Source organism: Protopterus annectens, chromosome 1.part1 (genome assembly GCF_019279795.1).
Source record: "Protopterus annectens isolate FY-2018-M chromosome 1.part1, PAN1.0, whole genome shotgun sequence".
NCBI lineage: Eukaryota > Metazoa > Chordata > Ceratodontiformes > Protopteridae > Protopterus > Protopterus annectens.
In genome coordinates, this window is record NC_056726.1 from 1,226,562,582 (window position 1) to 1,226,587,330 (window position 24,749).

Genomic DNA, 24,749 nt, shown 5'->3' on the forward strand with positions numbered 1-24,749 from the left:
ATTTGTGTTCTTTCTTGATTTCCACCTTTCTCTCTTCTTTATACAAATTTTAATGACATTTTTAAAATATCTTTAATACATCTACTGGATGTATATTTCTTTGTATAGGCTTTGTAAGTTCAGAAACGATCCTTTATGCTAAAAGTGTTTGTGTTCTGGAGTTATCAAAAAACAGTTGCTCAGCAGCAAGCTTTCTAAACTCATGCATATTATCCCAATACTCCATCATTTTCTGTTCAGCACTCTGCAGTTGCTCGTCTTTCTTGTTCCATGAGATTCTCCTAATTGTGCAATACTTTAATCTTTGCCAGTCCCCTTAAATAATTCCTTTTACTTAACCATATTCTTTTTCTTTTGTTTCTATCCTATTTTAAACTCCATTCTCATTTTATCCCAATCAATAGATAAAACTTCTGAAGAAATTTGTCTTCCCTAATAACACTCGGATAATTTCCACTACCCATTCCTCAAATTTATTTTTAATAGGTAGGTGGGAAAGCACCACTGTCTCATTTTTTTACTTCATTACCATGCATTTTTTATCTTTGTTTTTATTGGTGCATGATCTGAAATAAGTTATTGGATGTGTGTCAAAGCTTTCAGTTAAATGTGCATGTTGGTGTGAAATATAAATTCTATGTAGTGTAGCCCAATTATTGTACCTTGGGGAATATGTAAATTCTGTCTTCCTACTACTGTATTCACATTTTCCATACCAAATATTTTCTTAAATCTCTTTAGAAATCTACCCTCTTTTGTTATATTTTCTGTTCTAGGTTCCCCCAGATACATCCTTACTGTTGCAAATCAAGTTGCAGTCCCCATCTATAAATTATATTCCCTGGTAAAAGCTGATTATTTCTACCACTATTTCATTAAGCTCCATAATAGCTGTGTTTTAATCATTTGTTTTGTGGAATATAAATACATGGCAGTGTAATCATCCTCTCTTACCAGTAGCTCCTTAACTGTCACAAATCTATCATTATTATCTTTTTTTTTCCATCTTCTGTCACTTTTGGAGCTCCTGTAGCATTTATTATAATTATTTCCCTTGTCTTTTGTCTGTGATGTTATGCTGAATATCCATGCTGAAATCCTTTCTTAATCAAATTCACATATTCATTTCTTTCCAAATGTTTCTCCTGCACCATTGCTATTTACACTCTGCTTTTCCTAATATCATTTAATACTGTTATATTTTTGTCTATACTTGTAAGGCCATTTATATTTCAAATTAATATAAGTAGTGTAGCCAGTATGATAAGTTATTGTTCCCATCTTTTTTACATGACTGCTTTTTTGAATGCATATTTCCAACTTTCATGTTACATGCACACACTAATGTTTAGCAGGCTAATCTTTTATACAGTTGTTTCTTGTCATCTCCATTTGAACCTATGTCATATTTTTTAAGACTTTTTGGTTTAATGAAAACCCTTCAAAATACCTCCATACCCTATTAACTTAGAACAAATGCACAAAATTATGCATATCTTCAAGCAAGTTTAACCTTCCAGATGGGAACAATTGCCACAAATCAATAGCTTGTGCTCCCACTTACACTGATTGCTGTCTGTTCTTTTCTTATCTCCGTTTCCTTCCCAGATATGAAAACAGCTTGTATGATTTCAGAACAAATAACTTTAACCTTAAGAAAAAGTGCACTGAGTATCTTTAAATAAAATTGAATTATAAACTGTTCTATTAAATGCACTGAAGTAGTAAGGCTGCTAGAGAAGCTGCTATCTCTTATTCACTTTCAGTAATTTCATACTTTATCAACCTGCTTGCCCTTGCGCCTTTAAATTTTGCATTTCCCTCAGCAAGCAATGCTCAGTACTCTTGCTTCCACCTGCAGACATGGAAACATAGCAATGAGAAGACGACTTGATAACAACTCTGCAGATGCACTTGAGTCCTTGTCTATTTCACTCATTACATAACAGAATGTACAACTGCATTCGGCTTCAGACTTCTTGCCTACCACTGAACATTTGCTGAAGGAAAGAACAAGCTAATATCATTGCATATGCAGGAAACTTAGCACTTTTCATCACATTCATCAGTTTGTCTTATTTTCAAACCTACTTGCTTATAGTAAACACTTGTTTTTTTAGATTAAGCCAAGGGCATTAATTCAGATAGTCGCATATGCTAAAATAAGAGAAAACAGCTCAACTTTACATATAATATAATTAGTGCACTTTTACATCCCACCCCAGCACCCCAAGATTACAGCATATTAGCTCAAACTTGCTTTTGTCCAGCGTTTCTTATCTTTACATTCTAAAGCCTATATTTCTTAAAAAGGGTACTTGTTTACTTTAATATCTTTTCACATACAACAATCACTGAAAAGACGTATTCACACCCCACGTTTAAAACACCCTCGACTGCATACTACACAAAATTGCTTTCTTATATGACATTTGGTTTAAATCATGAAATGTTTTATACAAATACTATCAAGAACAAAAATTGTTTAACTTACACTTACTTTATTCCCCCTTTTAGTGCCCTTCTAAGCATTAATGACACAAAGTGGGGTATATGCTTTACATTCCACCCAGAAGTTTAATAAAGTCAACAGAAGTCTAGTCTTTCTCAGTCACTTTTTCTTGCAAAGCCATATTTTAGAGATGTGGTTGATACCTCATGATCTCACATTTATTCACAAAGGTCAGTGTTGCTATTCTTCTTCCTGTTCATCTCCATCTCCCAACACCAGACTCCCGCTGAAGTCCAAGATACTGTTGAATCTTCTAGTCAACTCCTGTGCTTTTTTGTCTCTCGAGTATTTTTGTTTGGAACATTAGAAAAAGTTTCACTGGCAAAGTGTATGAGATTTTTTGTCAGAAGAGTGAGAGGCAGAGTCCTCTTCCATTTGATGGCTCACTTTTTTTGTTGTATAAACTTATTTCCTCCTTAGCCTGTTCTGTGTAAAAAAATACCTTTGGTCCTCCAGGAAATAATATTCTGAAGATACCTGGATACAACAGCTTGAATATCACAACTGTCTCTCAACTTTCCCTGATTTGTGTGATAAATGTCCTTCTCTTCTGCCTGATGTACAGTAAGTAATCATTTTCCACAAATGCTTTTCTGTCTCCAATATTTAACACTCTTCCCTTCTGCCAAAGCTTTACTAGGATCAACTATTTCTGCTGGCAAGATTGCATCTTTACTAATACAGATCTTCAGTGCTTTTTTTGGCCAGGTTTGGAGCACACAATGTGCCCTTTCAGTTTACAAATCCTGCTGTAGAATGCCAATCCAGATGCTTATTTATGCTTTCATAAATCTAATAGAGTATGTTCCTTCCAGCTTCTCTGGTACTGCAAAAAATTGCAGGTTTTCTTTGCATGCTCTGTCTTCTGACTCTACCCTTTTTGAAAAAGGTCTTATTGAGAAGTTTCATACTCACACTCAAACCACCAGACAAGTACAGTTGGTGAAGGAAAAATGACTTTATTAAAAAAGTCAAAAACATAGCCAACAGACCGTTTTGGCCCGAAGCCTTTATCAATGTACCTTGATAAAGGCTTAGGGCTGAAACTGGTCTGTGGGCTGTATTTTTGACTTTTATAATAAAGTCTTTTTTTCCTTCTCCAACTGTGCTGGTCTGGTGGTTTGAGTTTGCAGTTTGGCTGGTTGGACCTTTGCACTTGCCCTCCTTGCAGAATCTTGGTGTCTGCCATTTTGAAGTCTCATACTCAACCAGCCTTTTCTTCATTACAGTTTATATTTTTTTCAGTTTTATCAGTTCATCTGAATAGCCTGTTAATGTTTCTTCTATTTTTTCTAGCCTTTTGTTACTTGAGTTGATATAGTTCTTCAGTGTTCCATTTAATCAGCTTTGAGTATATTTCATTTCTTTTTCCTCTAAGTTACTGGAAGATATCTCTTGTACCAGCTCTGAAACATGAACTGCTTTTTGCTGAACAGCTGCAGGCTCCTTCCTAGTTATTTTTTCTTTACCTTTTCTAGTTGATTTTCTTTCTGGTTCTGTGCATTTCTTCTGTGCTGTTATGCAGGCAGTGTACTTACTAGCCAGTAACTGAAGTTTGCTCAAGCTGGCTGAATTACTAGCGCTTATCACTTAGTTTCTTTTTTTTTCACACTGGGAGAGCTGAAATTAAGCTGCTGATCAATGTGCAGCCATCTTGGAAGTCCCATTTCCCTGGTACTTTATGCCCATCTTCACATGAGAACCCTGCAGTGGATGTTGAAGTTCCAGTTGACTTCAGAGATCTCCGTTTTTTTTTTTCACCAGTGTTTTTGCATAGCTGTACACTGTGGACATTTTCCAAGAATCTGCTAGTGGGGTTCCATCTGTACCAATCCAAGCTAAAGGCTACAGTAGCCACACATGCATTGCATTGTAAACCCCAGCCATTCCTGGGCTCATGGACCACACTACATGCTCATTGCTGCATCATTTATTTGGGAATGAAAGTTAGTCAGCTTTGGTCTTCAACAGCTTATTCCTGTTCTGTCAAGAGGCCATATCCTGATAGCAGTCTGTCAATGTTTCCACTAGATGGGTGCATCATCATACATAGGGAACATGTCTCCTTCTACTCTTTGAAGAGAAAACCTATTCCTTTAGGACTGAGCTCACAAGCACAATTTTTATAAGCAGTCCATGTTCAATGTGCAGAAAATGTTCAGCCTTCACAGGTGATCATTGTTACCGAGTTTCCTAACAGAGCTTTAATTTAGTTACTCCAGTAGTACATCTGTATCTGTGTTTCCCATTAATGCCAGGTGCAAAGACTTCTTTCTGCTCCATCCCCAACATGGCCTCTGATGGACACAGGCAGCCTGTAGATGGTGCATCTCCCAGGCCCCTATATGTAAATGTTTTACCTCCCAAGCCCCTCCTTACACCTATCAAGTATACCAGAACTTGCCAGAGATTTGGGATGCATGACTAGGCTTAAAAAGGCCCTTGTGGTTGTTAGACTAGTTAACACCTATGAGCCTATAAACTACTAATACATGTTTTACACCCATAGACAAATGGATGCTTTATTTTTTTCTCTCCTTACCCCTCCCCCCCATTCTTTATCTCAAACCACTTCTCATCAGCTTGCTTGATCCTTCAGTCACCACTTTGGCCCTGCCAACACTTCTGTGTGATTCTTATGCAGTTTCATTATAGGTTCTGATGTGGTGCTTCCATGGATTAAATCACTTCTGAGGTACCTCACCACACCATAGCAGCCATCCTTGTGGTCACTTAGACCTATGGTCCATCTTCCCCATTTACCAAATAGTTTGGGGTTCCTGATCTCTTTAGCAAAACTACTTTGTATCCTCTTAGCTACTGAAAAGGAATTTAGTTAGAAAGTGAATAATGTCAAGTAGGTATTTTTTTATTCATACTTAGCTTCACTGTTCCATTTGAGGTTGAGCTACTTCACTATCAGATCCACAGAATCCACCAAAAGCCACACTCAAGACAGAATAAAGTCCAGTAATAGAACACTGAGCTTTCTCTGTGAAATACATTTACATTCTGCAGAGATAGGTCAGTGGTTGTGTTAATCCATTGTTAGAGTTCATTTTTTTGTCATGTCTGTTTCTGTGATGGAATACATAAATATATTACATTATTTTATATTAAAGTTTGCAAAAAACACACTTTGTTGTGCTGTTTAAGCCTCTGATAAGGTCTCTACTTCCCTGTGGGACCTAACTTTGTGTTGAAACAGCTGCATCTTTCTCCCTTTGAACGTGCAGGGATCATGTAACTCTGGTGCATGTTTTGGGAGACACTGTCCTTTGTGGCTATTACTTTGGCCTAATTTGTTTGTGAACTTTAAATCTGGTGCATTTCAACATCCTTCTATCATTTTCCAAAGTGTAGGCCGTCTCTATAATAGTCAGTCAGTGCTTCAAGTAGTCTCTGTCCAGACCTTGAAACTTTCCAGTCAGGTTTTCTTCCTAAGTCAGTCCAGACCACGTGAATGTTGTCTGCATATGTGGACGTTCCCAGGCATTTCCTTTATTAGACCAATAAAAAAACAGTTTTCCATAAACATCAGCAACTTGTATTTCTTTTGCTAAGAAAAGTGTTCTAAATTTGCATGTATGTGGCTGTCAAACTTTATAGCCTTTTGTTCTGTCAGTTAATTTATGTGGACAGTTTTAAAGGCTCACCCCAATATTGTTTGAGAAGCAGAAACATCATGGTCCACCTTGAGTGTGTGTGTGCACCAGTAAATGTGTGAATTCTAAATCTACAAAGCAATGGCTGAAGTAACATTTGCACAGACTTGTTGCAGTATTTTTTGGGTGGGGAGTCAGTGCCACCTTCTTTTTGTTTTATGTGGTGGGTGCAGTGCCAGTTACACACACCATTCAAGGAGAGAATGGTTCATGACACCCTATATGACCTTCTTATGTGTAGACAAATAACAAAGGAACTATATGATTATTTTTTAGTAAAGGATCCATTAGCCCCACTTATAAAGGGACTTCCTAAGATACATAATGGCGTTTTTCCTCCTAATATACGTCCTATAGTGGCAGGTGAGAAGTGGGTGACTGGAAATATTTCCCGCTACTTAGAATTCAAGTTAGGACCATTAGTTAGAAGTATACCCACAATTGTAAAAGACACTTATCAGTTGCTAAATGACTTACAAAGTTTAATGGATAATAATGTGGCTTCACCTTCTTACATACTAGTGACACTTGATGTTAAAAATTTGTTTACAGTAATTCCAAATGATTATGGAATTGAAGCTGTCAGGGAATTATTACTTAAAAATGGAACTTTTGACAATAACTTACAATTACTTATTTGTGCCTTATTAGATGTGGTGTTGAATAATAATCTTTTCTTGTTTCAAGATAATTTGTATATACAGACATGGGGGGTTGCAATGGGCACCTCCTGTGCTAATTCTTATGCATATTTGGTTATGTATTATTGAGAGTCCCTATTTTTGTTTAGAAGTATATTTATGCAAAACAGTATTATATAGACGTTTCATGGATGATATACTTATTATTTGGAATGGTGATCACAAGCAGTTAGAACAACTAGTTACCTATCTAGAATCCACTACTGATTTTCTCAGATTTACTATGGAGTCATCGTCGTCCAAGATAGATTTCTTGGATATTACCATTTTTAAAGATACGGAAGGCATGGTTTCAACTACATTATATAGAAAACCATGCTGGAGGAATGCATTATTACAGTTCAGTAGTATGCATCCACGGTTTATAATTTCTAATACTGTAAGAAATCAGTTTACAAGAATTTCTAGATTATGTAAAAACAGTGCAGATAGAGATATGCAGTTTGACATTTTGCATGAATTATTTTGAGATAGGGGCTACCCTACCCCAATGATAGAAAGTATGAAACAAGATGTTCAATCCAAAACTGGTATAGTTCCAAGTCTAAATACTAGAAATGGACCACAAACTGCTACAGAACTGAAAAATAAATATACCCCTAAAGTTAGTTTTAACAACAAGAAGGTGGCTTTTATCACTAGATACACTAATGATAATAGACACATTACTAATATTATTAAGAAAAACTGGGATGTACTACTTATAGATCAAGATATTAGTAATATAGTAGGTGTACAACCAACTTTTAGATATAGGAATAGCAAGAACTTAAAGAGGCTATTATGTTCTGAGAGAACTAATAGGGAAACAGCTATTAGGAATAGATGGACATTAAGATATGGTACATTTCCCTGCAATAAGTGCAATATGTGTAAGTTTATTATTAGTGACCATCAATTTACTGTCCCTGAGCTTAATTATGTATTTATATGTGATTTTCATGCTACCTGTGAGACTAAAAATTTGATATATTTACCTTCCTGCACACAATGCACTGCCTATTATGTAGGTTTAACCTCTAGAAGGTTGAAAGATCGTATTTATAATTATATCTATGACATAAGGAAAATTTATTTAACAAATGCCTTAGCTAAGCACATAGATATGTATCCTGATCACACTTTTAAATTTAGTGTCTTACAAGTTATAAGTCCAAATAAGAGAGGGGGTGATAGCCAGAATTATTTAGAAACAGTTGAGTTAAACTGGATCTTAAGGTTGAAATCCCATATTCAACCAGGACTTAATCAGTCAGTTAGTATAAAACCTGTATTAGCCGCACGTAGGTAAAAATATTTAAATTCAAGTCTTTTGCCATTGATTACATATATATATAATTTTCCAGGTACTTATACATTTTTCAGATTTCTAGAGTTTGAAGTTTAACGTCCATATGCCTATATTTTTGTATTAAGTAGGCTTGAGACTAGGAATGTTTGAATCTCTAGATTCTTGGATGTTAGCTATTGTTTGGTCCAACATCATTATCTTATTAGGGCTTAGTATTTTTTTACTTCATATATGCATTTGCATTTAACATATGTTTCACCCAGATTTATATGTCGTAGATTGTTGCATTTTTTCAGTATTACTTTTTAATAATGTTGTTATAGTTTTAGTTAAATATATTTCTATATATATATATATATATATATATATATATATATATATATATATATATAAAGGGATCTAATGTGTATATACTTTAATGATATTGAGTTTTACTTCAGTTTTAGCAAAAATTTTAGTAAATTGATTAATTGATTAATTAATTGAATGAGTGATTTAAGAATTGAAGTTAATTTGTTTGACTAAGATATATAAAGCACCTGTATAGAGCTATATTTTTAAAAACCTGAAGAAGCGTACTTGGATGTACGTGAAAGCGCTTGTTCCTACAATAAATTAAGTTTACTTTTCATCATGGAGGTCTCCATTCGTTTTGTTCTGTGGATATTATTTGTTTTTCGGTGTGAGACCTTTGGATGGTAGTTTTCCTGTTGCTTCTAATATTTGTATTCCTTTTGGGATTCTGCTACCAACACACGATGGAAACACCCACAGTGGAGCTTGATTATAATCCAGGTCTGAAGAGCCTGGTTAATAAGTGGAATGATATCTTTTGCCAACGTGAAAATCCTTTACTGAATCTGGATCTACACTTTCCTGCCTCTACAAATAATATAGGTACTGTAATAGATCTTAAAGATTTCTTTAATAATCTCAGAGAACTCGAGAATGACCTATATAAACTGCATAGATTACTATGGCAAAGAAGACACCTGGAAGCGTGCCTTCACTTTCAAGTAATACCTCGAGGCATGCGGGTTCTCTGTATGCCCACATATGGCGACAGCCATCCTGAATTGTTGAAGCAGTGGCATCAATTAAATGTAGACTTCAGTAAGCAATATATTAAACTCTTGATTGACTATTTTACACCCACTGAAAATATGTTAGCTTCTAAAGTAGAGACTCTGCATAGAGATTTACTTAGTCGCTACAAAGGCGAAGTCTATGATAAAAAGATTGATGCCATGTATATACAAGTTACTGCCTATAGTGACAGGTTGCAACAGTTGAAACATAAAAAGCTACAAAGAGATTATCAAGACTTTTTATCCGGCCAAATTTTTGTTTGGCCGAAAACCCAATATCATACTATTGATTGTGTAAATCAACCTAATAACTTAAATAATCAACATGGTGTAGTAGACATTGCCCCTTTAAATCCGACACTAACTGATGAATTTTTGATCCCCAGTAATATGGAAATGACGTCAACAGGAGGAAGTAAGCGAGCGGATACTGTGCCAGTAATGAACACGCCACCGCCAAATCAAGAAGGCCTTAGAGAACAGGATCTTCTGATAAATAAAAATAAAAATGGAGCGAGACCAAAAACAGCCCCTGGATCTACCTCAAGTGGTTTTTTACCACTTCCAGTACAGTATCGCACACAATCTCAAGTGAGATCGAACAGTCGAGATCGACGGAAGAGGAAATTCTCAGAAGAAGTAACGGAGGTAAGAAGAAGACAAAAGAACTGATAGAACTTGTTTTTAACCTCTCAAGTCACACTTTAAAGTACAAGTGAGAGAAGCCTCCTAAACAAAGGTCTCTCCTTTATACCTTCGCAAAACAGCAACCTCGCTGAGATTTTGGTTGATCTACGTTTGTTTGCAAGAGCAGTGTCTTTAAAACTGTACTATAAGGACACTAATGAGGTTGATTTTAATATGGAAAATCGCTTCAAAAGGAAAAGTATGTTTGTTCCCAATTTTTCCTTCAATATTGAATGTTTTATTAAGTTATGTGAAAGGGATTTTTATAAATACTTTTCTGATTTTACACGTAAGAACAATGATTTATATTATAATTTAGATATTAATGAGCGTAGTGCCCAGACAGCTTTATCTCAAGACCTTAATTTGATTATAAAACCAGCAGATAAAGTTGGTGGAATGGTTTTAATGGATGCCACCTTTTATACTGAGTTAATGCTAGACATGCTGAAAGATACCAACAAATATGAACAGATAGACAGTGATAGGCTTATTAAAACAATTAGGATGGTTCATTACACCCTATATGACCTTCTTATGTGTAGACAAATAAAGGAACTGTATGATTATTTTTTAGTAAAGGATCCATTAGTCCCACTTATAAAGGGACTTCCTAAGATACATAAAGGTGTTTTTCCTCCTCCTATACATCCTATAGTGACAGGTGAGAAGTGGGTGACTGAAAACATTTCCAGCTACTTAGAATTCAAGTTAGGACCATTAGTTAGAAGTATACCCACAATTGTAAAAGACACTTATCAGTTGCTAAATGACGTACAAAGTTTAATGGATAATAATGTGGCTTCACCTTCTTACGTACTAGTGACACTTGATGTTAAAAATTTGTTTACAGTAATTCCAAATGATTATAGAATTGAAGCTGTCAGGGAATTATTACTTAAAAATGGAACTTTTGACAATAACTTACAATTACTTATTTGTGCCTTATTAGATATGGTGTTGAATAATCATCTTTTCTTGTTTCATGATAATTTGTATATACAGACATGGGGGGTTGCAGTGGGCACCCCCTGTGCTAATTCTTATGCAAATTTGGTTATGTATTATTGGGAGTCCCTATTTTTGTTTAGAAGTATATTTATGCAAAACATAGTATTATATAGACGTTTCGTGGATGATATACTTACTATTTGGAATGGTGATCACAAGCAGTTAGAACAACTAGTTACTTATCTAGAATCCACTACTGATTTTCTCAGATTTACTATGGAGTCATCATCGTCCAAGATAGATTTCTTGGATATTACCATTTGTAAAGATACGGAATGCATGGTTTCAACTACATTATATAGAAAACCATGCTGGAGGAATGCATTATTACAGTTCAATAGTATGCATCCACGGTTTATATTTTCTAATATTGTAAGAAATCAGTTTACAAGAATTTCTAGATTATGTAAAAACAGTGCAGATAGCGATATGCAGTTTGACGTTTTGCATGAATTATTTCGAGATAGGGGCTACCCTACGCCAATGATAGAAAGTATGAAACAAGATGTACAATCCAAAAATGGTATAGTTCCAAGTCTAAATACTAGAAATGGACCACAAATTGCTACAGAACTGAAAAATAAATATACCCCTAAAGTTAGTTTTAACAACAAGAAGGTGGCTTTTATCACTAGATACACTAATGATAATAGACACATTACTAATATTATTAAGAAAAACTGGGATGTACTACTTATAGATCAAGATATTAGTAATATAGTAGGTGTACAACCAACTTTTAGATATAGGAATAGCAAGAACTTAGAGGCTATTATGTTCTGAGAGAACTAATAGGGAAACAGCTATTAGGAATAGATGGACATTACGATATGGTACATTTCCCTGCAATAAGTGCAATATGTGTAAGTTTATTATTAGTGACCATCAATTTACTGTCCCTGAGCTTAATTATGTATTTATATGTGATTTTCATGCTACCTGTGAGACTAAAAATTTGATATATTTAGCTACCTGCACACAATGCATGGCCTATTATGTAGGTTTAAACTCTAGAAGGTTGAAAGATCGTATTTATAATCATATCTATGACATAAAAATTAATTTAACAAATGCCTTAGCTAAGCACATAGATATGTATCCTGATCACACTTTTAAATTTAGGGTCCTACAAGTTATAAGTCCAAATAAGAGAGGGGGTGATAGCCAGAATTATTTAGAAACAGTTGAGTTAAACTGGATCTTAAGGTTGAAATCCCATTTTCAACCAGGACTTAATCAGTCAGTTAGTATAAACCTGTATTAGCCGCACATAGGTAAAAATGTTTAAATTCAAGTCTTTTGCCATTGGTTACAATGTGGTTACATATATATATATATAATTTTCCAGGTATTTGTACATTTTTCAGATTTCTAGAGTTTGAAGTTTAACGTCCATATGCCTATATTTTTGTATTAAGTAGGCTTGAGACTAGGAACGTTTGAATCTCTAGATTCTTGGATGTTAGCTATTGTTTGGTCCAACATCATTATCTTATTAGGGCTTAGTATTTTTTTACTTTATATATGCATTTGTATTTAACATATGTTTCACCCAGATTTGTATGTCTTAGATTGTTGCATTTTTTCAGTATTAGTTTTTAATAATGTTGTTGTAGTTTGTTAAATATATTTCTATATATGAATATATATATATATTGATTAATTGATTAATTGAATGAGTGATTTAAGAATTGAAGTTAATTTGTTTTACTAAGATATATAAAGCACCTGTATAGAGCTATATTTTTAAAAACCTGAAGAAGCGTACTTGGATGTACGTGAAAGCGCTTGGTCCTACAATAAATTAAGTTTACTTTTCATCGTGGAGGTCTCCATTCATTTTGTTCTGTGACCATTCAAGGAGTCTGAACTCTGCAGACCATACTTAATAATGGAATCAACACTGAGGTTACTGAACCTTCGGTGAAAGAGTTCCTTCATGCAGCAGTCTTGGTTTTCATACAGTTGTCTGTTACTGCTCCTTTCATAGTTGCATGTGGAAGAGCTGTCCTACCATCATTCACTTTCCACACCTTTTCGACGTAAACTGAATAGGATCTCAATATCTCATGCTTCCTTTTTCAGAATGATTTTGAATTACGTACTGCCTGGAGCCCAACACTAAGCAGATCAGTCTGGAGTTGACAGATTTTTCCAGTCTAAATGTGATAGTTGTATGAGGTAAACACCACAAGTGTGGGTTTGTGAGGTGCTACTCTTACAGAAGGGCTAGGTCTCTGCTTTCAGTACGGTATGTTTGTAACCAGATACGATCAGATTGATAAGCTAATGCCTGTTGTTGCTTCCTTTAGTAATGTTGATAGTGTGTGCCTGGTAGATACCAGACAGGATAGGAGAGACAGCTTCAGTCAGATGGATGCTAATGCATCTATGGTGGAGGTCTCCAAATGTTAGAGGAAAAGGATTCTACTGAGCTAACATACACACAGCTTCAGGAATAGTCCTAATACTGTTACTACTGTTAGTCTCGTGTCACAGATTGTAGGTTATGATGAGTGTCTAACATAACTAACTTACTTCTGAGTTTCTTCATCACATTTGCAGCATTAGGATAAGGTTGCCCATACACTATTCTTGTCTTGTCAGTACTACTGGAGACCACAGAATTAAAAGCAAACTAAGCTACATGATAACAAGACTTTCAAAAATGCAGTGTGTTCAGATGTCAGTGTTACGATTAGTAACGTTTATGCCATTATCAACCGAAGACCCGTCCTCCAGCATCTCAGTAAGCTAGTGAGTGGTGTTGCTGTGCCATGTTCCAGTTCAGTTCTTTTAAAGTAAACGAAATACAATATAATAAGTAATTTCGTCTCAATCACTAAAGGAAATTTCAGGCAAAATTTTGCAAATTTAAATGCAGGTTCATATGGCACAAAATCACATGGAGATTCTGACTCAGAGACATGACTTGAAAGTCTAATTTTGACTCTCCAGTTTAAGTCTATCACAGCTCCTTGGCCCACAGCCGTAGGAAGGCTGATGTGGAAGGGATGACCATCCTGAATGTAAACTTGTAGTAGGAGCTGTAGGCATATGCTACTGTAAAAAAAAGTTGTCATTAGTGATTGAGACTGCTTAAACCATCAATTTACAAGCTGAATGAAGGGTTCATGAACACATTTATAGGTAGCTTGTAAACTGTCAAGACTATTTTTTTTAGTTTACAGACTATCTAGAAATGATCACTTAATAACATCATGTAAATTGTCAAACTTCATTTTAAAGGTAGCAATGGCGTATTAGCTTTCTATGTTAATAACTCCTTCATACCAAAAAAAGTTTAACACCTTACAGATTGTTTAATGACAATCACTTATAGTATACAAAGGATTGGGCAGAAGTTAATGTGTTGCACAGTGTACCAAACTCCCTTTGCTTAAATCTCTGCTCAGGTATGATTAGCAGCCAGTTACAGGTTAGGAGGTAGAAGTGATACCCACTGTTGGGGGTGAAAATCTGGTGCTAGCCTTGGCCAGTTGGTCATCAATATGCACTTTCCCCTAGCACTGATATTTGCACCGTAATTCCAGGAACTGCTCATTCTTTAGTACCTTGGTGCTAAAGGAATTTGCTTTCTCAACCCTTGCCTTTTCCCCTTCCACTGGCTTGGACTTTTGTTGGAGAGTTTTACAAACACTTACCCACTTCAGATGGTCTCTGAAGTTAGGTACAGCAGTACCTATTGGATCAGTTGACTTACAGGAGACAGACGTCTGACAATAAAATAAATAAATAATACAATAAATGCATTCCTTCCATGAAAATACAGAACGTGGTACACATGTAGTACGGCTGTCCCTGCTAGAATACGCCCGGGCAGCTGTCTGTAAGGATCGCCACCGGTTGTAGGATTACTGTGCATAGTGTACAGCTGCAGCGGCTATGCTTTTCCGCCGTATTGCTCTACGGCAAATTACTGCTGCAGCCAATTGGTTTCGGCGATGTAACTCGCAGGGAAATGTCTTGCGAGCTACACGCCGGAACCCTTCAAAGTCTATAGTCAAACCAACTCACCTATAGAAGTAGTCCCCTCTGCCAAACTACTTGGCATTACTGTAGATGAACACCTCAAGTTTGATATTCATATTCAACAAAATATTAAGAAAACCCACCAAAAGCTAGGTATGCTGTATAGGAATAATCGCTTTCTCTCCAACTCTACCAGGCAAACTCTGGCCTCGACTTCTCTTCTCCCTTATTATACGGAGCCCCTCTCCTAACCAACCTGTCTTCCTCTATCACCTCTAAACTAGAAAACTGCTGCAACAAAATATCTAAATTTGCCTCTAAATTTAAAAATACCACCCATCACTGCCTAACCCTACAATCCCTGAATTGGCTTGAACTCCCAAACTACCTAGACTATCTCCAACTCACTACTGCACATAGACTCATATTTCACCTAACAAAATGTCCCGCTCTAACTGACATCCTTCCCCTTTATACACCCAACAGAGCTCTCAGATCTGAAAATCAGAACTTAATTACTATCCATAAACCTAAATGTCCTTCTGGCCAACTTCTCCTATCTTTCTCACTAGGCAAAAAATGGAATTCCCTTCCCCTCCACACTAAGAACCATACCAAACTCAGAAAACTTCAAAACCCAACTATTCAAACACATGTCCACTAAATGGAAATGTACCTGCCTTCACCCAACCTAATCCAAGGGGGTTCTCGCTCTGGTTCCCAAGCTCTACAACTCTATCATAGTTATCTTCCTATGAGTGTATCTGAGCTCTCAACAATTTCTATAGCTTCTGTCTAAGCTCTCAACTCCTACAGCTACCCTCACACAGCCCAACCTTGTAAATATTGTAAATAACATTCTACTGTTGATGTGTGTATGTAAAGCATATTTACATTTTCTTAAAAGGTTTGTATGTAAACTGTTTCCACACCTAACCCATATCTGTTTTCCTCAAATGAAACTGTATGATGCCTACCTTCAAGCTTAATGAATGTGTTAACTATGCATGATATTGAATGCATTTATGAGTAACTAATCTAAATAGGATCTTTAATATTAATGATCAGTTGTATCTAAATTGTATAATGCATCTTAGAGTTTTTCTCCCCGGGCTTCCACTGAAAATGGGTCAGTTCGGCCCAGTGGACTTCCCCGGTAATCAAATTGCAAATAAATAAATATGTTTAAGCTTAAATGGCTTGGTCATTTGCAATGCATTTCCTCAAAGTGCAGGGTACTTTTTAATGGGCTGCTCTGCACCTGTACTTAATGAGGGCTGCAGTTTTCTCCAGCACTTTTCTTCTTCTTGCTAACAGTAATTATTACTGAAAATTGCTCAACTGTTCTGGATATTGGTGCTATCCTTAAAGTAGAGAGTCAGTTATCCAACACACAGTTTTCCAAAGTTTTCGGGTGGAAAAAACACAAAGTCAGAATATATAAACATTGTACTTATTCGCGTGTGCATGTTTTTTGATCTTGCAGCCTGCTCGTGTGGGAAAAATATTCTTTATTATCCACTAGAATCTCTGAATGGTGGAAAAGTGTATTCCCTGCATGTAGAAAGATTTTAGAAGTTTATCCTGTTCAATTATATGATTGATTATCCGAACAATTTGATTGTCCGAACTACCCTAGGTCCCAATTAGTTCAGATAATCAACTCTCTACTGGTTGTAGCCCTGCCTGTCTTATTAATAGCTTCTTTGCAAATTGAAGTCGTTTGTTTTGTCTTTTTTCCTACTGCCAAAGAAATTAACTTTTTAAATGTGTATATATGCTGAAAAAAAACAACATTCAAGAGTTGGAGGCAGTTGATGAACATTTATACAGAAGCATAAATGAGTGGATATGTCTCTTGAGATAGATGAGAAATGAAAAAAGTGATAATTAATTGATTGATTTGTTTGTGTTTTTACAGGTTAGTGAAAGCCAGCAGTCTAAAAGGAGTCTTATTTTTCACTAAATTAAGAAAAAATGGACATTTCTCATGGGAGCACTGTTCCTCAGGAGTATGACAAGCAGAACAGAACTTCTGAACTGACCTTGCAAAGAAGAGACTATGCCATTCCTGATGAAGAAAAAGAAACTGTGTGTGACAGAAGTCCTGATAGTAATATAGATAGAGTAGATGAGGTACAGGGGACAGACGGGAGTGAATCTCCGCCATGGATAGAAGCAGTGCTGGATGAAAACCCTGTAGTCATTGAGGAAACCATGGTTGGAGAAGGTGGGTGTCATAATCGTGAAGTTGGAAAACTATCTCCTTTAGAAAAAGAGCAGGTTAGGTTTCCTGGGACTGAGGTAGATGAAGGATATGCACGTATCAAGGAGGAACCAGTAGCTGTGACAAGAGAGCTTTTCCATTGCATTGCCTGTGACCAAAAGTTTCGTTTCAAGTCTGGACTGAAGCGACATTTTGCTCGGCATACCGGACTTAAGCCATATGAGTGTAAGTTCTGTGGCAAGTGCTTCAAACATACCTTTAACCTGGCCAGCCACATCAGAATTCACACTGGTGAAAGACCTTACAAGTGTACCTTGTGCAAAAAAGGATTTCGTGACTCAACAGGCCTTCTGCATCACCGAGTTGTCCATACCGGTGAAAAACTTTTCAAGTGTGAGATCTGCGAAAATAGATTCTCCTTGCGTAGTAACTTAAGGCGCCATTTGAGGAAACTGCACCAAATTGGGGTCAAGAAGTCTCCTGTATCACAGAATGCTGAAGAACAAACAGAGAGCCAAGAGCCTTTGCATAATTGTAATGTATGTGATGAGAGTTTTGATAGTCATGAAGGACTAAGGAAACACTATCGCAGTCATGTGAGGGAAAAGCCCTTTGAGTGCCCTAACTGTGAGAAGGAATTCAACAGTGCTTCACTTTTGGAGAGGCACAAGATGACTCACACTGCCTTTCAGTGCGCTGTATGCACTGAGAACTTCACGACAGCTGTGGACCTTGCAGCCCACAGAACAGTGCATGAGAACAGTGGTTCTAAAAGGCATGCTTCCAGCTCCCATGAAAAGCATCTCAACAGTGCCAAGCAGAATACTTCAGGAGCTGAAGTTAAAAAGGAGGAAGATGGGCTAGTAAGTGGGAAATTCCATTCACAGCATTCCACCCAAAAACAGACTTCAGGCAGCAGAGATGTAATTCAGGTACTGTATAGTCCATGTTCTGCAGATATCAAAAAAGGCGAACTCCTGTATCAGTGCAGTGAATGCAACATGGGCTTTGAAGATTCTGATCTCCTCATGAAACATTTTGCTGTCCACAGTGGTGACAAACCCTTCCAGTGTGAAGAGTGTGGCAAAAGCTTCAGGACTGTGTACCATCTTGAAGGACATTGTCAGAGCCATGTAACAGGGACAGACTTTCACAGTGCTGCTTTTGGACAGTGGGGTACTATTCCCAAACAGGTGGCATTATGTGACTTCAGCCCTACTGTAACTAATCAAGAGGTGGATGAGGAACCCCCTAAACCTGGTAGAAAGAGGCCATATCCATGTCCTGAGTGTGATAAACGCTTCCGCAACCCACGTCAGTTGGAACGGCACTTACTTGTCCATACAGGTGAAAGACCTTTCAAATGTACTGACTGTGGCAAGTGTTTCAAACAAGAATCCTACCTAAAGTACCACAAACTGCTTCACAAAGAAGAGAGGCCTTTCCAGTGCACAGTCTGCCAGAAGGGCTTTGTCACGACTCGCAGCCTTTCAAAGCACATGGAAACTCACATAGCAAAGGTGTAACAGCTTGGAAAGTGTGGCATGTATTGCAGGTTTTGAGACTGTACTTATCCAGTTCCTAAATGAGTCAGGATCTGTAAAAGGCCTTGCATCATACAACATGTATGTGGTGGTGGATGGGACAGAAGACCTAAGTTTTTGCTAGTCTGTTCCATTTTCCAGGGAGAATTGGGTTTTATGTTATTGTACATTTGTGGCTTGGTCATTACCATGTTGATAGTTTATTTCATCTATGTACACAAATATAGATATATATATATATATATATATATATATATATATATATATATATATATATATATATATATATATCTGTATTTTTTTCCCTTAGTTTGTCATACTAGTTCTGGCCAGATGTAATTTGCTTGTTTTCTGTTTTAACTCCGTTATTCTAAAGGCTATTTCTTCATTTTCAACGTGCAAGTTATTTTTCATTTTTAGATCAGTATTGATAAAGGCCTTCAACATTTAAAGATCAGACTTGTGTAATTGTGTTTGTTTTGGTTAAAGTTCATTGAATCCATCCAAAGGTACTAGTCTGAGCTGTATGAAGACATTCTTATACATTGTAATTCAGCTGCTCCCCCACCTCCGTAGCATTCAGATGATACAAAACATTTCTGCTCCACAGATGCCCTACAGAACTGTTGTATTGTAGCAAAAGGACAACATTTAGTTTAGAATTGTAGTACATGGTAATGACTGACCAATTTCAGCACACACTTATTTTTCCCTTGTGGTAAGAAATGAATGCGCCTGAGGCAGGGGATATTAGAAATTGTAACCCAATTTGTTAATTTGGCCTTGGAGTGCTTGCCTCTTAACTTCTCTGTGACAGAGAGGCATTAGTGTTTCACAGAACCAGTTGTCCCTCTAGGGATGAAGTACTTTAGACAATCTGACTTTGGGAAAAACAGGAAGGATGCCTTATTTAAAAAAAAAAGTAAATAAATAAATAAAAGGATAAGAGTTGAAAAATGTATGAAGGGGAGCAAATTAGCAAAGAAAAATGACAAAAAATCTGTGGTTCTCTAATATGGTTACATTGATTGCTAACAGAAAAACAAGAAAAGTAAGGTAATGGGTGGGGGGTAGGTGAGAGAAAAGTATCACATAGATTTAAGCAGAAAAGACAAGCAAACTTAACGGTTGTCCAGGCTAGCTAAGTGCTGTTTTGGTGGTAAAAGGTCTTTTAACATATACATTATGGAACAGAGAAAAACTAAGGAAGAGTACCAGAAGTTTAAAAATAGTGGGGGATATGTGCAGCATATGACACTGAGAAGACATTTTAGTGTTACCAAAAGATGAGGAGGAGGCAGCAGACAAGATGTGTCCTTGATAGGGACCTCCGTGTGAGTCAGTCTGTCATAATAGCAGGATGTTAATGAACTATTAGATTGGGAAGTGGACATAGCAATGGCACCAAATGAGATCCACCCAAGACTCCTGAATGAAATAAATGTTTCATTCACAATACCTGTCAGCATTCTCAGCACAACATACTTGAATACACTAGAGGCACATCCAGTTTCTTTTTAGTAAACTTTGAAGTAAAGGAAACCAATACAATGTGGATTTGTTAGAAAATCAGTAAAACTGATTATAAAAATAAATACTTAAAAGCTAGTGACACACTCTACAAGGCATCAAGGGATTTTCAGCATATAGATTTTGTCCACCAAGTCTTTGATTAACTCAGTGTCAATGTACAGATTATGTAAGTTTGAATAGATACCTGACAGCTGCCGTAGGTTTAATAAACAGGTTACACGATGGTGGCGATATTAGTAAGGGGAGTAGTAAAGAAACGGTGTTTATGTGGTTTATTGTAGAGCTCAGTTACAGAACCTGTTATCTTCATTTTGTATTTACAGGTAGATTGATTTTTGCGGCTAGGATAAAGCAAAAATACATCTAGATAACACTAAGATATACAAAAGCATCATTAGTTTGAGAAGTTACTTTACAAAATTAGATAAATGATCACACGTGTAGCAGCACAGTTTCATTGCAAAGAAGTGCAAGACATCATCTCAGTAGCAATAATAAAATAACAAGGGAAGGATTCCATAGCTGGTGGCAAGATACTCACCATAACAGAAAAGAAAAGGATCTTTGTCTTAGTTATGTTAGGAAAGCTGAAGATGGCAATATTAAAATCTGGAAGGCTTCATGGATGGATGAGGTACTACCATGAAGGTGTGTTTCCTCGATTTATAGGTAGTTTTGTGAGACCATGTCTGAGTAGTCTTAACAGAAGAGGCACATGGTGGGTAGGTGCTGGATGACCCATCCTCCACCATTCATTTTCATTGTTGCTGTTACATTTTGGCCAATGTTTAATTTAATTTTATTTTTATTTTATTTTTGTATGTTTTTATGTCCCTTTCATGTAATCTTCAGTTCTGTGTTTTTTTGAAAGGGATTAAGCTTTCTGCCTCACAGGTCCATGGTTAGGTCTTTATGTATGGTCAGTGGAATTTGTGTGTTCTTCCAACGTTTGTGTTTTCTCCAAGACATGCTTGCTGATTAGCTTCCCAACTCTGTCTCTTTATAGTTAACCTTCCCTTTTGGCCTGCGTAAATGATGGCCATTCACTTTGTCAGTTAACAGGTAAAATTAAACTCTAGAAATTGCATGTTTATAAAGCTGTTAGCAGAAAAAGAGCTTTGCAAAGGACAGCAAAATTGATGTGGGGGCAACTAAAGATGTTGTAGGCTGAGAATAAAGAACTTTGTGTGTACACATGATGAAGAGAATGAGTTTGTGGGTGAGTGAAATAATTAAAATGAATAAACAAAGTCAAAGATCATAGCATCATTAAGGGAAGGTGCAAATTCAAGGAAGGAGAACTTGCATGTGAATAGAAGTGTTATGTTTCCCAGAGATGGATGCAGATGCATAGATTCCCAGAGATGGATGCAGATGCATAGACTACCACTCAAAAGATGTCTTCAGAAATAAAAAAAAAGTGTTGCAGAATTCAAAAATGAGTGGTTTGGACATATGTTCTGGGATGTAAGAAGAAGGGTGTTGGTTAATCAGGAGTTATTGCTTTTTATTAGGTAGAACATGGGGCAGTTTAGCTTAGTCACAGTTTCTGTATGTACTGAAATGTCCTTTATTTCTGAAGCCAAGCTTGCATAACGCTTTTGTCATATATTTTCAAGATGTTTTTCTTTGCTTTCCTCATTTTCTGATGTATTACAAGAGCATGTGATGTCTGAAATCATTTATATAAACCTCAATGTAACTTTGTTTAAATGCCCATCCTTATTAGTGTCTGCCATCTGGCTCCCTTTCCTTGGTTCTGTTTAAGCAAGAGCTGTGGATTTGGGGTACCAACTGCTTTACATTATGGAGTGAAAAGAAATGTGGCCTGCCCATTATAGTCCCCCCAAGAGGCAGACATGTAAGACAGTCAAACAGAAGTTAACTCATAGTTCTCTACAGGCCTTCCTCCTACTTGCTTGGAAGAATCCATTGTATTCCCCCCTGTGCTGCTTGCAAAATTGACCCGTTTCTTTGATCAGGACCCATAAAATGAGATGTTACACAAAAGGAGAGTTAAGCATGCTTCATATGTGGTGAAAATATTAACAATGTGTTAAGTCTGATATTTAAATAGTACTGAGTGGTATGGGTTATGCAGCTGTCTATCCATAAGTCCCACATTTAGATCACAATGGTGAAGCCTGAGTGCTCTAACAGAAGTTCTGGGTGTTTAGTTACTGCACCACCTCATTGTTGCTGTTGCATTATTGCATCTTGGCCAACATTTATTTATTTTTGTTTTATTTAAGTCACTGTCTTCCTTTCTTGCAGCTCATAGTTCTGCATGTTTTTATAAAGTAGATAATCTTCAGGGAGAGTCACTGTAACAGTATGCCATTAGATTTGGGTTTGTCCATCATCTGAATCTTTAGTCCTGGTCAGGTTTATATCACCTGCTCCCTTCCCTTTGATGAATGATGTTTCTCTTGTACTTGTACTGGTGTTGATACAGTGACGTAAGGCTCTCTAATAAGATTGACATTGTCCCCACCTTTTTTCATTTCTTGTTGCCATCTAGAATACCACTCATTCCTAAGCCCCAGATTTCTTTTGTTGGTATCTGTGCCTGTTGAGGATTGAATTGCCACCATGGTCACTGACACCCACACATTTCCTTTAGGAAGCAATGCACAGCCACAGCATGGCCAGCATCCAAGTAGCCATCAGAGGAGTTTTACTTAGTCCATACCATTCCATTGTATGCTAACAATCTCCCAAGGGTTGATTGTGCACAAAAGTCATGTGAGGTGTGATGACCCACCACTGGACCAGTAATCAAGGAGCCTCAATCCTCACCACTGGCAACAGTGGGGGATGTACACTGGGAGGATGACAAGGTACATACACAGTATTTCCAGATGCAGCTCTCTGCATCAAATGAATTTTCTCTTAAGAGACCACAGTCAGTCTGGGGCTGGATTCTCCCTCTTTCTCCAGATCCCCAATAATACTCCCCACTGGCACAGCTATAGAGTTGAGATCTCAGCTGAGTGACCAAGCCAAGACCTCCAGCACCCTCTCTGTCCAACCAGTGCTTCGTGTCCCTGCCCAAGTAGCTAACACACATACTCTTTGAGGTTTGATTTACACACACACACCTGGGGAAGGCTGGCACAGGTTTACTAGCTATGTTCCCTTCTGCCCATACTATAAGGTAGTTTCCCCTGCCACCAGTCACTCCTTATCAGCTACTTTAAGGTTCTTAACAAAGGGTGTCCAGTCTTACTGTGTAATGTAACTATTAATATAAATGGTAGTTTGACCAAGAGCAAGGCTGTTTGGAGTGGACCACAGTGTCACCAAATAAATATGCAAGTACTCTCAGAACTTGAATAGCTCTTCAAAGATCAGACACAATGAAAGTTTTAAATATATTTAATAATAAATAATAAAAGAACAAGAAAAGTATATCATTACAGTGCCATCAGAGTTCAAAATCACAGGAAATATTTAAAAGAACAATCTGAAGTAGTTAACTTCATTTGGTCTGCAACCTGTGGGATACGGATCCGATCTCGGATCCGAGCCGGCAACTTTACAAAGCTTAGATCCGAGCTCCTAGCTCCTCCCCTTACCCATAATCCCCTGCCAACCCTGACTGACCTCAGATCTAGTTTGCCACACTTCTAAGCAGCAGCTAGATTGCGAGCTCCTGGTTTGTTTAGGCAGATAAGTCCTCATTTCTTAATTTTCTATATTTAAACTTGTGAGAGTGTTTTGTGTGGTTAGGTTTCCCTTGTCATAACCTCCTTTTTAGATAACCTTTTTAAATTCTAGTCAATTTTTTTTTCTCCACATCCCTCGCTGGTCATAGTTTGTGTGTGTGTGTTTAGTGTGTTTGGGGCCTACTGAGTGAGTTTTTCTTTTAGTTTAAAATGTCTGAGGCCCCAAAACCGATATTTTCTAAGTGCACTGAGTGTGGCCATTAGCTCTTCCCAGCGGATGGCTACACTCGGTGTGTCCCGTGCCTTGGGGTTGAACACCTTTCCTCTGGGTGTTCTATCTGCACGGCGTTCAACCCCAGGGCACTGAAGGACCAGAGGTCGAAGCTGATCCTAGAGGGACTCTTGGCCCCGGATTCTGCTTTGGCCTCCAGTGCTTCTGTGGCCTCCTCCCAGGCTTTGGTGGCGGCCACTCCTGCCTCTCTCCCCCCAGACGGGACTCAATCTCCCACTTCGGCGCCAGAGGAGAGGGAGGCCAGGAAAGAAAAACGGAGGGAGAAGCACCACAAGCGGCAGGCCGAGGCCTCCGCTTCAGCCCCCCCCGGCTAAGCGGGCTTCTCCCTCCACGGCGTCCAGGTCTCCTCCTTCTCGGCTCCGGTCTCCATGCTTCTCACCGGGACCCGAGGAGGAGGAGACCCGATCTCCATCGAGGTCATCGAGGTGGCACTCCCGGCCAGCCTCGGTGGCCTTGTCGAGATCAACGCGTAGCCTTTCTGAAGCTGATTTGGACCGGGTGATGCGAAGGTTCATCCAGGCCCAAATGCAGATGGGA

At 37.5% G+C, this 24,749-nt stretch overlaps 1 protein-coding gene across 1 annotated transcript in view; it reads left to right on the plus strand.

Annotated features, from left to right (window-relative positions):
• Positions 1-19,176, plus strand: part of LOC122809462 (flt3-interacting zinc finger protein 1-like) — a 78,069-nt gene extending 58,893 nt beyond the window's left edge. The window contains exon 2 of the mRNA XM_044080991.1: positions 16,870-19,176. Coding sequence (XP_043936926.1) covers positions 16,926-18,701 — 1,776 coding nt within the window. The 5' untranslated portion in view covers positions 16,870-16,925 and the 3' untranslated portion in view covers positions 18,702-19,176. The remainder of the gene's footprint in view (positions 1-16,869) is intronic.
• Positions 19,177-24,749: the final 5,573 nt, after the last annotated feature.